The sequence below is a fragment of the Trichechus manatus genome, unplaced genomic scaffold, assembly GCF_000243295.1.
Source record: "Trichechus manatus latirostris isolate Lorelei unplaced genomic scaffold, TriManLat1.0 scaffold00089, whole genome shotgun sequence".
In the NCBI taxonomy this organism is placed as follows: Eukaryota; Metazoa; Chordata; class Mammalia; order Sirenia; family Trichechidae; genus Trichechus; species Trichechus manatus.
This window is the reverse complement of record NW_004444025.1, coordinates 1,710,832-1,727,197: the sequence shown is the minus strand read 5'-3', so window position 1 is coordinate 1,727,197 and position 16,366 is coordinate 1,710,832. Positions and strand designations below refer to the sequence as shown.

At 36.8% G+C, this 16,366-nt stretch overlaps 1 protein-coding gene across 3 annotated transcripts in view; it reads left to right on the top strand.

The window, feature by feature from the left end:
* PDGFC (platelet derived growth factor C) overlaps positions 1 to 12,945 on the top strand; it is a 275,156-nt gene extending 262,211 nt beyond the window's left edge. For all 3 annotated transcript variants that reach the window (XM_004382032.3, XM_023736602.1, XM_023736603.1), the window contains 3 exons: positions 2,101 to 2,308; positions 6,964 to 7,181; positions 11,345 to 12,945. In XM_004382032.3, the coding sequence (XP_004382089.1) occupies positions 2,101 to 2,308; positions 6,964 to 7,181; positions 11,345 to 11,461 (543 nt within the window). In that variant the 3' untranslated portion in view covers positions 11,462 to 12,945. The remainder of the gene's footprint in view (positions 1 to 2,100; positions 2,309 to 6,963; positions 7,182 to 11,344) is intronic.
* The last annotated feature ends 3,421 nt before the right edge of the window (positions 12,946 to 16,366 follow it).

Sequence of the window (16,366 nt, the reverse complement as noted above, 5' to 3'; positions counted from 1 at the left end):
TCTTGTAGTTCAGCATTCCCGGAGGACCTCATTGGTAAAGGCTGCGTACTCTTTGACTTTATGAGTGCAGTATAATTAACTATTCCACTAGTGTACATTTTGATTATTCTCTGCTTTTTGTTATTATAAAAACTTCTATAATGAACACCAACCACATTTTATGCCATGCTCTTCCACTCCTTCCTTCTGCCGAAAAATAAATAAGAAAATAGGTTGCACATTTGTTTATGTATTTATTTTGCCTGTTTCTATTTCAACTCTGATCTACCAACCCAGACCCTTAGCCCACTTTAAAAATTGAGGTGGGGTGGGTTTCTTACAAATTTTTAAAAGCTCCAATTGTATAAAAGATATTAGCCCTTTCTCAGTTTTATTGAAACGATTGTCCCAGTTTGTTGTTCCTGTTTATTTTTGTGATATGCTTTAATCCATTCTCTTATATATGTGCATTTGGAGTCCCAGGGAGTGCAGACAGTTAAAGTGCTCAGCTGCTAATCAAAAGGTTAGAGGTTCTAGAGGTTTGGGTCCACCCAGAGGTGACTCATAAGAGAGGCCTGGTGATCTACGTCCAAAAAATCAGCCGTTGAAAACCCTATGGAGCAGTTCTACTCAGACACACATGAGGCTACCATGAGTCGGAATATATGTGCATTTAGGTTGTTTCCAAACAACGCTAGAGTGAATACCCTTGCAAGTATTTCCATGTGCACAAAACGTGAGGATGTGAAGGTCAAAAGTGAATTACTGGGACTTAGAATATGTAAATCTTCAACTCTAGTATCCTGTACCCTCAATTCCGTCAGCTAAAGTGGCATGCCAGTTTACACCCAATCCTGCAGGCGGAGCAGATGAATTCCACTTCACTCAAACGTCGGCAGTCCTTTTTTTAAATTTTTGGCCAATGTTATGTATGTGAAATAGTATCTCGTAATTTTGTGTGTGAGATAATTTCTCACTTTTATTTTCCATTTCTCTGATTACAAGTGAATTTAAGCATGTTTTTATATTTTTATTGACCATTCAAGCTTTTTGTTTGGAATGTGCCCATTTTTTTATTGAGTTGTCTTTTTTATATATATTCTGTATACTAATACTGTGATGCGGCACCCTGGTGGAACAGTGGTTAAGAGCTCGGCTGCTGATCAAGAGGTTGGCAGTTCATATCCACCAGCCACTCCTTGGAAACCGTCTGGGGCAGTTTCTCCTCTGTCCTGTAGGGTGGCTGTTAAGTCGGAACCAATTCGAGGGCGCCTAATGACAGAAATCCTGTGACCGTTATCTAGTTCCTCATAGTTTTCTCTCAGTGTCTCCCTTGTCTTAACCTTGTTTAGGTCTTTTATATTAAAAAATATTTTAAGGAAAATTATCAAATTTATTCTTTGTGTTTGGGCTATTATCTGTCTTGATTAGCAAGTTTTTCTCCAGTGTCAAAGGACTTTTTTACCTATCTTTTCTTCTTGCTCTTTATGGGTTAATTATTTTATATGAAATTTGACGTTTATCTGACCCTCGTTTGCATAACTACCAAGTAATTTCCCAGATGAAGGAAAATGAAAAGTAGAAAGCAAAAGAAAAATTTGGTAAACTATTCTATATAGTTTTCACTGTAAGTTCATAATTGAACCGTGAAGACATATCCATATTTACATTTAAGCAGTGGCTATTTCAAGCAGTAGATATCCACATCCACCATGGTTTGTGGCAATGAAAGTTTATGCCTTTCTTACTTCGTAGAAAATATATCAGCGTTCACCTACAGGAAGTCTTCGAAAACTAATCACTTCGAACTTGGTTGCAGTTCCACTTCCCGTGTGTGTTTCTGCCTTAGTCCACATAAGCAGTGCGTAAGTCCAGAAATGGAGCCCTGGTGGCACAGTGGTTAAGCGCTTGGCTGCTAACCAAAAGGTCGGCAGTTCCAATCCACCGTCCGCTCCTTGGAAACCCTATGGGGCAGTTCTGCTCTATCCTACAGGGTCGCTATGAGTTGAAATCAAGTCGACGGCAGTGGGTTTGGTTTTTTTTTTGTTTGTTTGTTTGTAGAAGTCCAGAAATACTTTGTCATTTTCAAAACAGTTAACATAGGATTCATTTTACTTTCAGCAATTCACCGAAGCTGTGAGTCCTTCAGTGTTACCGCCTTCAGCTTTGCCACTGGACCTGCTTAATAATGCGGTTACCGCCTTTAGTACCTTGGAAGACCTCATTCGGTACCTGGAACCAGATAGGTGGCAGTTGGACTTAGAAGATCTGTATAGGCCAACTTGGCAGCTTCTTGGCAAGGCTTTTGTTTTCGGAAGAAAATCGAGAGGTAAGCTCTTCCTTCAGACTAGAACCTCGTTTAGTTGTCTTAACTAGCGTTTCAGATACTTCTGCCATAGCTCCTGAATGGGAGTCTGAAGTGCTTCAGAGATATATTTAAATAATCTACTTTCTTATTCATTTGAGCATATTTGCATATCACATACGAATTCGTAGGGAAAGAGCCACTTAATTATAAGTCAGTGAGTTTGGAAGGTTAAAAGGTATACTTTTGCTAAAAATACCTGCCATTTCTTTTCTTCAAAAATACCAATTTGATGCAAAAGACTTCCATTGCATTCCATGAGAATCATTGTTTTCTCACACCTAATCTTTGGGGTATATTGATTTAAAGATTCAGGAGAATGATTATAGATTCAAAACAGATTTGAGGTTAGGAAAAGGGAAAGCTGTATAAAAATCATTAGGGCCCATATCTCCCTATCATCAGGGTTATATCAACTTCCATTTCCTAAGGCTAGAAACATTTCTAAATATTATGAAAAACAGCAAAGGCCCACCATAAAATAGAATTCATTGTTCCCAAGACAGAATTTAAAGCAAGAAAATAATGACAAAGAGAAAAGCATACCATAATAATTTTTCTCTATATAAATTTGCTTCTGAAATGATCACTTTGGACAACATGGACATACCTTCTTTCAAGAGTGAAATCATACTTAATTCCACACAGTCAAGAAATCGGAAGTGATGTTAACTCATTTTTTTTATAAGGTCAGCTAATATTCCTAGTAACAGTGGTACTAGAAAACATTCTCATCAGACACAAATGAAAGTGTAACAGGAATAACTGAATAATTATAATACACTTAATAATTATAATACATTCAGTCTACCAGAAACCTTGAAAATCTACCCAGGATTGTTTTAGAGAATAGAATGACAGCCTGGACCATTTATCTGGAGCGAATGATATTTAGTTAATTTGAGCCGTTCACAAGGGCAGACTGCACCAGACTTGTTCTTCTAAAGCTTGTCAGAAAGATTACCGGATTCCTGCCCTTTCCTGCACTGAGTTGCAGCCCTTTGGATCTTGAGCCGTCATCCGAGCAGGTCCTGTTCAGGCGTGCCCAACCATGGTATTTTGCTACACCAACAAACACGGTTTCCTTTCGGCCTTACTTGAAATTGGTATTCAAGGGCATGGGTAGCTGAATCTTGTCCAGATGCTGAAAGCTGTTACATATTTATAAGATTTGATCTTGATGAATAACTTCATGAATGACTTATGGACAGCACTTCCTATCCCTCCCACTTAGGCATAAGAAAATGAAGATCTGCAAGGAGAGCAGAAACACCCATGAATAGAGCTATTGTTAGCATATTGGAAGTGTATTATCATAGAGATCTGTACGGAGCAGTGGGAGTGAAAAGGTTCTAAGCTCAGATCTAGCTTTTTGATAGCTGATCTCTGGATCCAAGCCTAGAAACTTGTCTTCTAGCCATGACTTTATGCCTGGGCTCTGTGTTCAACACTCAGTGCATATTTGGCCAGAGGCTATCATGGATTTAAAAGCCTCCAGTGCTGAACCAGAGCTTTTCAAATATTCATTTAGCACTTTCCAAATTGAAGCACTTTGCAGTTTGCCAAAACTATTAACATTTTAAGCGAACAGTAAGTGTGAGAAAAGCAGTGTATATTTTTGGAAGTTTACATAAACTGAAATGCAGGTGTGGGATAACATCTATATAGACAAAACCAGCTCCCTGCCTGAAAGTCTTTCTACAAAGGAATGAAAAGTAAAACTTTTAAAAGCTTCTAATTAGACATTGAAATAGATTTTCCGCAGAATAAACATATCACACTGTTCTCACATTCATCTTAGGAAGACCACCCTCAGATTGCATTGCAGTAATAGAATCTCCTTGGACTGAGTATCTTAAAGAATTAACAGCTAACAAAGTAAAAATAATCATTTTTTTTTTCAGTCAGTATTACCCGTTCTAGTAAAAACTTACAATATTTGATGAATCTGAACAAGAACATTTGCACTAGAAATAATGAGTTTCTTTGGTGATGTGCTCAAAATCATCATTCTTTAGAAATACAAACCAATACATATGTCTAAAGAGATATTACAAAATAAAGATTCTGAAGGCTGAGTTTTACTTTATAAATATTTTACAGAGGGAAACTTCCATAATAATATAGTTAAACTATAAAAAATGCATGTTGGAACATAAATTTTCTTTCTTTTTTTGTATAGAAGTTGTGGACAGTGTTTGGAGAATTTATGATATCAGATTATCCTCACACAACTTAATGATGCATATATGAGTTTGAAGCCTTAGAAATGGGAAGCATAAATTTCAAATATGATGTGCCAAATTTAAAATCTGTGATTGTATTTATCTCACTCTATGGTCTGCATTAATGTGTTTTTCTTTCTCTTCTTTCTCTTTCTTCCTCTGGTTCACTGGTGTTCATTCATACCTTGGTACTGCAGGAAAAGAGAAAAAAAACACCATATTTTCTAAGTCAGGCTTAACTAGTACTTAAAAAGGGCTTTTGACTTTTGTGTCAAACATGATAAATGAGTGGGAGCCAAGTTGAAAGTGTGTTTGAATTTTCACATTGTAGCAGGTATCATAACTTAGTTCACTTGGGAAATCTATCTAACCTTTTATTATGGTTAAGGAAACATTTTAAAGTGAACATATACAGTCTCATTTTCTACTTTCATAAAATAGTGTGTTTAAACCTATTTGAGGTAGATGGCGAGCCTTTGAAGGCTAAGAGCTTCGTTCACATTCTAAAGAATTATAAATCTTAAATAAGCATAGAAAAATGTGGCACCAGGCTTTGTCTGTCTGTGTGTGTATGTGTGTGTGTGTGTGTGTGTGTGTGTGTGCGCGCTTTAAATTTTCTCCCTTCCTCCCTGTACTAATTTTTAGAGAAAACATTTGAAGAAGCTCACAGACAGCTTAAAAAGTAAATGAGGAATGTGTATATATACTATTATTTCCACAAAATTAAATCAGGTAAAATATGTGACATCATTTAATTATCTCATTAACATTATTATGGATAAGTGGGTCATTTCATGCATTGGAAAAAATGAACCCATTTGTTCTTAAATATTTAAAAGCTTTATTTTCACAGGATCATTTTTCAGATGAAAAAAATCTTTAAATAGTCAAATAAAGCAGATTTTCTATAAGGTTAGAAAATAATTTTTTAGCTGAGCAAGGTGTTGAAATGGACGTACTGAATGAGCCAGTCCTTGGTGCTTTCCTATACTGGATGTAGGTTTTAGCATATCATCTAGCTACCTGAGTTTATAATTGACACTCACATATACAGAGTTTTATAATATATTCCTTCAAAATACTTAAGGTGGCCCCCTTTGACGTTTAGAAAAACTTGATCACGTATAGAAATACAACGTAGCCAAGAAAACATGCATTTGTTTCTTAATTACCCTGTCATTTTTTAATTATTTAAAAATTAGCAGCTAATATTTAAAATTAGATTACATAGTGATTATTATTTGAAGCTGTTTTTAGCCAGAAAATAGTATTTTCTTTTTTTCTAATCATGTTTTTAATGATTTAAATATTACTGAAAAGGTATTTAGCCAGATGTATTATATTTAATATTCCTAAATTTTAAAAAAAGCTCACTATTCTTGAAAAAAAAGATCCTGAAGTGTTAAATGTTATCAAAAACTCTACAATTTCACTGGAATTTTTTTATTTAAATATTTCTAGCGAAAAAGATGTACTATTTCAGCAGAGATTAAAACTATATTAGAGGTATTTATCCTAATAATAATTAACTTCTGTTCATATGTTATGTAGAAATTCATATTTAACATGACATGCTGTTTTGATATAATTTTCCTGGGACAGTATCATTTTGTAGTTAAAAACAATGCAATGGTTCTTTGAGGATTTACTGAGACAATCTGAAGAAAGGATATTTTGTTTGGTCTTTACAAATAGGTATTCTTTTAAAGAATAAAGCACGGCACAGTTAACCAGCTTGCTGAAAGAGGAGGGACAATGGTTATAAACTGGACAATTCTCCAGTCTTAGAAGGGAAGATAGAAATCTGCAGGCGTCTCCTTTGTCTGAATCGCGAGGATCACGCCCTCAATGCTGCAGAAGCAGTGCTTTCCGACAGTGACTGCTCTCTTCAAAGTGACATTTTCTTCATTCCTTTTCTATATTTTATGGTTTTTAGTGCCATAAAGACTATAGAAAGTTCTGTTGACAAGTTTCTTTAACTTGTTCTTCATTAATGACCTGAGTTCATAATCCTTTTTAATCAAAGCATTCATCATTGTACATTCTATTCTTCCCTCCAATGCTCTCCTTGTCGACTTTTTTACTAAGGTTAGAAAGTGTAGCTCTCTTCTCTATGAAGTTTCCTATTTATAGCTCTCAACTGTTTTGCTGGCTCTGTCCTTATTATTGGCATCTCTTTATTGCTCACTAAGTCATAATGAAGCTTGGTTTACTATAAAACAGAGCCCAACTTGCAAGCTTCATATCCCTAAAACATAGTTAAAAGAAAAAGGAATATTGTTATACTATTGTTCATGGAATTACTACATTTCCTTACGAAAAGAATTTAATGGAATGTATTCAGGCTCAAAGCATGAACATTTATTTTCCCTTGCTTTCTTTTATACCATTTAGTGGTGGATCTGAACCTTCTAAAAGAAGAGGTAAGATTATACAGCTGCACACCTCGTAACTTCTCAGTGTCTATAAGAGAAGAGCTAAAGAGAACGGATACCATTTTCTGGCCAGGTTGTCTCTTGGTCAAACGCTGTGGTGGGAACTGTGCTTGTTGTCTCCACAATTGCAATGAGTGTCAGTGTGTCCCAAGCAAAGTCACGAAAAAATATCATGAGGTAGGTATATCATTTTCTCTTTGGTTTCCTTTGGGTATTTTGTGTATTGAAAAATAACAGTGAATCTAAAATTCACTGTAATGGGTTTATGTTTAGAAAAGAGATGTGGCATTCATGAGAAAAAAAAAAAAAGCAGGGTGTAGAAAATATTTCGTTTCCATTTTTTAAAATTAGGACACCTAACTGAAAACCTTAGACATGAAGGATTTAGAAAACGTACCCTCTCATGGGTGAAATTTTGATCTTTCACACAAAAAATAGGTGTGTTCTGCAGGAAAAAAAAGTGGGTGGAGCTATTTGACTTTCAACATTTTAAAATATGAAGTGAAAATATTTTAAAGACAAGCGTAGAGATAAATGATTGTCTATTTTGGAGAAAGGAGACCTTTGATATTTGTTTTTCTACTAGGCACATAAATTGCAATAGGACATATTCATAATTATACCAATCTTCCTATTATTCATGCTGCCCCAAATAGCATGTTAAACCTTTTACTAATGCTTCATTCTTTCATCTCTTGAGTCTCTAAAATTAGGGAAGGTATAATATTAAGTGTTAGTAATTATTGTTTCTTAGAGCCTTAGGAACCTTAGAGCTTATACACGCCAAATTTTCATTAGTGCTGGCATATCCCCAATTATTTCCCACTGTCTCCTCATAGACAGCCAGCGTCTTGTAACACACATACATCAGGAACAATGCCTGTGAGTCAAGTTTAACTTTTACAAAAGTTTTACCTTATACTGAACCCAAATCTGCCTTCCTGTGACTTCATTTATTTTTTTCCCACTAAGTAAAATAACAACACAGAATAATCCCTACGTTATAAATAAAATGATTTTAGCGTGCATGAAGGCATCACAGGAGCCTAAGACAGCTGTTAGGTAATCGAAGCATGCACAGGTTCACAGAACACACTTTCTATCCATCCTGTGACTTCCCTGCCCTTCACCGTTACTGTGTTCGCAGCTGGTAAAGTGGGAAAAAGCCCTGGCTTCTAGAAAAAGGGCACCCTATCTCCAGTCCTAGACCTACCATTAACTTGTGACTGTCAGCAAGATACCTAGCCTCTGTCAAATACGTGTGCTGAGCAGGATATCTCTCAGGTTTTTCCCAGCTGCGTTATTCTGTATCAGTTTCTGGAAGGCTGTCTTAGAAGGCAGCATCCAAACCCCGAACATCTGTGATTAAAAATAGGACTATTGACTGTCACTACTTGTGTTCTACTTTGATTTCCACACCACATGCTTCTAAAATTTCTTCTGCTGGGAACAGAGCTCTGCTTCAGTTTCAGTAAGTGGAGTCCTGCACTTGGAGGCTCCAGGGAGCTCCAGGCAGAATGTGCCTGGAGACCAGCCTTATTGCTGCTTCACAAACTGGGAATCTAGACACGAACAAACCCTTAATACGGTAGTTCAAAAACAGGAGTCTCAACTCAAAAGGCCTTAAAGGCTCAGCAGATAATAGAGTTGCCTGGTATAATATAAAAGGATGTGATGGGAATATGAATTAAACTTGAGTTATCTTTTGCCACATAAACTTATTCAATTTTGAAGTTTTTAAAGCATGTCCTTACTAAATACAGTGTATCTGGGGACCTGATCTAGCCATCAAGTCTTGAGTTTATAACTGCTATTCTAAGAGCTCATCTTCCAGCACTGTATCAGACAGTGTTCCGCTCCTATTCATAAGGCTTTCAATGGTCAGTTTTTTAAGGAGTAGATGGCCAGGTCCTTCTTCCTATTCTGCCTTAGTCTGGAAGCTTTGCTGAAACCTGTCTACCATGGGTAACTCTCCTGGTATTTGCAATACCAGTGACATAGCTTCCAGCATGACAGCCACACACAAACCGCCATAGTATGACCAACTGACAGACAAGTTGTGGTCTGTTATCATGCTTGGTAAAGTGGAGGGTCAGTGAAAAAGAGGAAGACCCTCAAGGAGATGGATTGACACAGCGGCTGCAACAATGGGCTCAAACACAGCAATGATTGTGAGGATGGCGCAGGGCCGGGCAGTGTTTTGTTGTAAGTCAGAACCAACTCAACAACATCTGACAACAACATTCTAAGAGCTATGAAACTCAGCCTAGTCATATTAACTTTTTTTAAAAAAGCTTATCTAATGTTGTGGTCAACTAAATCAATCCCTAGGCCAATCATATTCTCCTTTTGTGTTTTTATCTTATATGTGTTTTTTTTAAATAACATCAGTTTTAGGATTATTCAGAAAATTAGTACAGAGTATGCAAAATCTGTTTTCAGTCTCAGGTAAAATTGTTGTTTCAGGCTCTTGTTTCAAGGCTGTGAATAATGTCTATAGATTCAATGGACTTCTTCCAGCTTGATGTTAATCCGTTATTCCCCAGTCTTTGGGAGGGGTTGGCTCTGTGTGTGTGTGTGCGCGCGCGTGTGCACGCATGTGCACTGTATGTTTATCCCAGTAATGCGCACCTTCTACATTTGTTTCCCAACTCTGCCCTCCCCCATGAGGTATTTTCATAAGTGCCGCTATGCCAATTTTTTTTTCACACGTTGCTGTAAAAAAATTTAGCATAGCACGTTTATGAAAATACCTTGCAGGGGTTGGGCACGGTTGGCAAACATAGAAGGCACGCTTTATTTGCATAAAAATACGGTAAACACACATACATACACATATGAATATGTATCTAATTATACGATCATCCAATGCAAGTGTCTCACAAATATCTCTAATGTATCCATCTGCATAAATCTTATTATACAGTCACCTAATCCACATTTCTCACAGATATCGCCAATAACAATCACAAATATCTCCAATAACACTCATGTCCTGATTTTTAAAATGCTTTACGGAATTAACTCTAACTTTAATAATTCATATTAGGCCTACATACTGTTTCACTACTCTCTCTAAGCCTCTGCTCGCTCATGTGTAAAATAGGGTAATAATTCTAAATTATTTCCTAGAATTCTTGGGATTTAAAGTATGTAAAAACATTATCATAGTGGCTGGCACCCAGTAAGCATTCAAAAAATGTTAGCTAATTCACCGCTGATATGACCAGCTACTCCAAATGAGATATACATACTCCGTTTAAACAAACAAAACACAGCAATAGCAACAAAAACCCTTGAAGACTTGACTTGTGCCTTTTTGAATTAATAAAAATTTCAGGAATAATAGCTTTTAAATGTTGTTCTATGAATTTATCTGTGTCACACAGAAAGCAGAGAAGCTAGACAACTCCATGTTGTTAGGCACTTGCTCTCTGTTCAGAATCCAACAAAACACAATTTCTGAAACTTTATCATTTCTGTTATAAGAAATAAAATTGAGTACACTTAATAGGTGATGATTATCAATTCCTGCAGGTAATCTTTACAGGATAGATACATCTTCCATTTTGTCACAATAGTAAAAGGAAGTCTGTGTATTATCAGTGTGTTTTTCTATGCTGTTTATTAAAAAATCTCAACTATCCAAACTGCAAATAACTTCATTTAATAGAGGCATTATTGTTCTTATGTCAAACCTCTTTATTCTGCACAGTAGGATCCAGCTGCAGAAAGTTAGCTGTGACTGAGGCTGATGTCTATGAAGTACATCTAATCCATCTCATCAGATTTATAGAGGACTTGAAGTGTAGCCAAGAAAATTAATGAGTGGCATAATTGAGCAAACTCTGCTGTGGAGTGATCATGTTTCTCCCCGCCGCCTTCCCGTACTTGAGCGTATTGCTTCAAGTATAAATACTAGTTAATGTGTGAATGAATGAATGAGTGAAAGAAACCAACGAACAGAACAACTAATTGTGCATTTATGATTTCAAAATATTTAATCAGTGTGAAGTCGTCTCTTATGTAGTTAAATGAGAACAATAGTGAACAGATTCTTTCAATTTAAAGACTGTTCTTTATTCTGAGACAGTGTCCTTCCACATCGTTGGTATTAAAATGTTATTTTTTAAATAATAATGATAGCTTATAGGTTTTTTTTTGGGGAGGAGAGGGTGGCCATGTTTGTTTTTGCTCTTTCTAGGCAAAATTAAGTATGATAACCCCTTTGTTGGGCCTCAAGATTCTTTTCTGAAATTTACTTGTCCAAAAAGTCAAAAATCACGCACATGAGGTGCATTGGTTGATGTTTAAAGATACCTACCACCGTTCTCTTGCAGGTCCTTCAGTTGAGACCAAAGATTGGTGTCAGGGGATTGCACAAATCGCTCACCGACGTGGCCCTGGAGCATCATGAGGAGTGTGACTGTGTGTGCAGGGGGAACACGGGAGGATAACCCAGCGCCACGCAGTGGCCCCGCCCTGAGCGGCCCCGCCCCGAGCGGCTCAGTTCAGTGGCTGATTCTGTTCTAGAACTGACCATTATCTCCATCCACAATCTCGGTTGTTTGCTTTGGGGGCCTTTCATCTTGAGGATTTACAGAGCGTTCTAAAAGAGGAGACACCAAACGGGGATTAGGAGTTGTGCAGCAGTTCTGAGAGGAGGTCCAAAGGACAGGAAAAGGGTCTTCAATTGTGGGGAAAATTGACTTGTAGATTACTGGCTAGTTACAGAGCTACACGTGCCTAATTCTGCTAGCTGCGTTCTGTATTCAAGTTCTCTGGGTAGAGCCTAGGTTAATGTCAGCACGGAGAAAACCAAGTGCCAGTGAGGACCTGATTCTGCTGCCTTGCTTAATTCTAAAGCTCTGTGTTCTGGGCCTAAAATCACAGAAATCTGGAATTTTTCTCCTTATAATCACATTAATAAACGAGAATGTTCTATGCTCTACAAACTTGGTTTTTACAAAGGAACTATGTTGCTATGAATTAAACTTAATTTGTGTCATGCTCATAGGAAGGACTGGATATTTCCATATTTCTTATTAAAATCTCTACTGTTTAGAAGAAGAAAACTACGTTTGTGGTTTGGAAGAGACAAACCTGAAGAGTGGCCTTATCTTCACTTTATCTATAAGTTGCTTTATTTGTTTTATTGTGTACATTTTTATATTCTCCTTTTGACATTATAACTGTTTGCTTTTCTAATCTTGTTAAATATATCTATTTTTACCAAAGGTATTTAATATGCTTTTTTTATTACAACCTAGATCAACTATTTTTAGCTTAGTAAATTTTTCTAAACAGAATTCTTATAGCCAGAGGAACAAAGATGATATAAAATATTGTTGCTCTGACAAAAATACATGTATTTCATCCACGTATGGTGCTAGAGCTTAGAGTAATCTGCATTTTAAAATACTGAAGTGGGAAATCAATAGAATTTGTAAGTTCTGAAGACTTTTTAAAAATAAATTATACTGTCTTTCACCCCTGTTATTGGACATGCAAATAAAAAGTAATATTTGGAAGTAGATATTCAGATCTAGTCATCACTAACCCCTGACTCTTTCTTTGGAAAATAGGAGCCTAGCTCAGAAGACCATAAAGCACCTTGAAAAAAAGAGACTTGACAGCTTCCTAACAAAGCGTGCTCTGGTGTGCTATAGGAACACATCCTATTTATTGTGATCTTATGGTTTTTATTATCTTTAAACTCTGTTCCATACACTTGTATAAATACATGGATATTTTTATGTACAGAAGTATATCCTTTAACCAGTTCACTTAGTGTACTCTTTGGCAGTTGAAAAGAAAATCAGTAAAATACCTTGCTTGTAAAATGCTTAATATTGTGCTTAGGTTATGTGGTGAGTATTTGAATTAAAAACTGTATTGAATCACCAAATAAAGGAATGAGGCTATTTTGGGTTGAAACTGAGTGTGTTGTGTGCAAGATTTGTCTCTTGAATGCCATGAAACAAAGTGATAACATTTTGTGTTACCATAATTTTCAATATGCAAAAGACTATGTCAATTCAAAGGACGGTAGGAAAAGAGAACATTTCTGTTGAGTCTTTCCAGCCTTTACTCTCCAGTGCTTTTCAGGACTAGTTTTACTTCTCTCACTGGTCTTGATCTGGCAAATTAAATTGCAGCTGACTTGAAAATTGTATGTTTACAAAAGCTCGGTGATAGATTCTATGGTTGTATGAAACTCTAGGGGGTTAGGCGGGCAAGAAAACCTGTGACCTTCCCCTCAGATCTTCATTTTCAATGGCAAACACTATGTGAGGTTAACATAAATTGATTTGGTATATGGGTTAATGTATTTAAATAACACACTTCCAGATGTAGATCCTCAATTGCAGGCATAGATTTTTATGCAGGCTGCCTTGCCTGAGATCTGTACTGTCCAGGGCATGCTGTCTTCAGGTTACTTGGGGTTCTTCCAGACAGGACCCTTTTTCTGTGCCCTTTCATCTTCCAGTCCTGCCCTGTGCCCAGCCACATGAAAAACAAATAAAATGAATGTATTTGTTCTATTTCCTTTTTACACTTTTGTCTGAGCCCTATAGAGGTTTATTTAACTATATATGTGTGCGTGTATATATATATATATATACACACCTATTTGCCTGTCTGTCTATGTATCTATCTGTATCTATGCAGTGGTGATTTAGTGGTAGGATTTTCGCCTTCCCGGCCAGTGTGCCTCATGCTCAGCCACAGCCTGTCTAGAACGAAAAGTCTGGCAATCTAATTCTGAAAATCAACCAATGAAAACCCTATAGATCACAGCAGTCAGATCCACAACCAATCATGGGGATGGCTCAGAACCAGGCAGTGCTTCTTGCATTGTGCATGGGGTTGCCATGAGTTGGGGGCCAACTGGACTGTAGCTGAGAACATATATCTGATATAGCTTCTAAACTGTTCCCCTGAAAATACAACACAGAGTATCTCCCTCTTGGCTGTTTGCAACTCATCAGCATTGGAAAGACTCTGTTAACTCTTACAGTTAATGAACTATTTGTCCTTAATTCCTCATTTCCAATCATGAAATGGAATACCTTCTTTTTCATTTTTTAATATTTATGTTTTATTATAAAATGTTAACTGCCAAAAGAAATTAAGCTTTAAAGGTAGCAATTTCATACACTGTTGCCAGTCAGTGAGCTGAAAGGATTTGAGGCCACTGAGTTTGCTGTGTATTTTACTAAAAATTAACCCCTTAATGGCACATGTGTCCATAATTTCTTAGAATTACAGAAAGTATTGATTGTATTGACCACAAAGGTTTGTATCAGATATTTGTGATTTTTGCCTTTGTTCCTGAGCAATGCACTATTTTTCCTAGTTTTTTCTTTTTAGTAAAAGAGCAAGTCTTAATCAGTATAAGGCAGGCTTCTGTGTCTACATTTTTCATTAGTACATTCCCTTCCTCATCTAATAATCCTTACATCCACTTTGAAAAGGTACAAATAACAAAGGAATAAGACTCTACACTGAAAACATCCTGGCCAGATTAGGTTATCCTCATTGCCTCAGTCTTTCCCCAGCATTTGCTTATGCTATGATTTCATTTAAGGAAAGGCAGAAAATGCAAGTATTACACTTAGTATAAGGAGCCTTGGTAGCACGACCGTTAAGTACTTGGCTTTAAATTGCTCAGCTACTAGCCAAAAGTTTGAAGATTTGAATCCACCTAGAAGGCTCAGCAGGAGAAAGACCTGGTGATCTTCCATAAAGATTTAAGCCAAGACAGACAATCATTTGAATGAGGATCCTGCCAGCGTGCACCAGGCACAAGAGACTAGCAGAATCCACTGAATCACAGTCAAGGAGTAGCTGATATTCTATTATAGAAGGAAGTACAGTTAAGAAAAATGCTAATTAGTTGTTCATTAATACATCATTGTCAAAGGCGACATAACAAAACCGGGGAATTTACATTGGTAAGTTTAAAGAGTTTTTGTTGACTAGTTACTCCTTAGTGACCATAAGGAAGAGGGTTTTACAGGACCAAAAGGAGGGGCATTTCACAGGACCTTTGCCAGACATTTAGTTCTGGAAGCACAGAGGTTACATAAAGGTTCCTTGGGAACAAACTAACAATGTTGTTCTTGGCAGGCAGTACTGCCCTAACCAGTTCAGTTTTATGATTCTACAGGTTTTCTACACAAAAATGGATTTCTGGACCTGGACTTCATCCCAGCTGCTTTTACTCTGGTCAAATACCTCATATGGTTTTAGGATCTCTATATCATTCCCTTCTTTTGATCAAGGATTTCAATTGAGCAGCCTTTGATTGCATTTCTGGGTGTGCTTTCTTCCACATGGGTTGTTGATACAATGCTCCCAAGTGGTGGCTCAACCTTCATGGTTTATGCCAGTCTTATTTGTGGTATTGAGCTTCTTTGCCTGTAGTCAGGGACCACCAGTACCTTGGTTGCTGGGCAGCTCTGGGAAATTCACTATGCTATGACTAGGCAGCCGACTTCAGTGATCTTAATGTGAGATATTCTTAGCATAGTCTCTGTATCCTAGAAGGCGGCCTGTCCTGCTTCAGGCCTTTAAATTCACGACTTAGTTACCTAATCGGATACCATCTGGTTCTTTGCCATGTGTATTGTTCAGATATTGTTATCTGGGGGGGTTCATAACTCAGAGACCTAAAACAAATTAGAGAAATACCTGACCTTTTCATTGAAGCTAATATAGGGGGCAAGATCCATCCACTTTGTTACAGACATGAGTGGAATCAGTGTACATAAGTTGTTTTGGTGGTGTTGAACTTATTTGGATATGCAATTTAAAACACATTTAATGATTCCAATAATAATCACAATATTAGGATAACCAATCCAGTTTGTAATAGCTTCTCAGCCATGTCTCTATTCCATGTGGTGGATGGAAGCTGCATACTCTTTAGTTCTAAACAGTCCAGTCTACTGGATCTGCTGGGGGCACTTGTCAATATGACTAAGGTATGTGGGAAAAAAATCTATTCTTTATAGGGTGAGGTGATACTGTAATTTTCCTCTAACATTGTTTGAAACTATATATATATTTTTTTTTATTGATGATATTCCTACCAACACTATCTCAGGTATCACTTCTATAACAACCCTATAGGACAGAGTTTACAAGGAGCAGCTGGTGGATTTGAACTGCCGACCTTTTGGTTAGCAGCCAACCTCCTAATCACTGTGCCACCAAGGTTCCTTTCAATGATAGGGAGATATAATAATTAATTTCTGTATTAGGCATATCTTGAATAATTGTTCTATAGAACAATAAAAGATTTTGAGTAAGAATTTAAAATAATCTTTAAAATGTGAATATATAAGCATATCAGT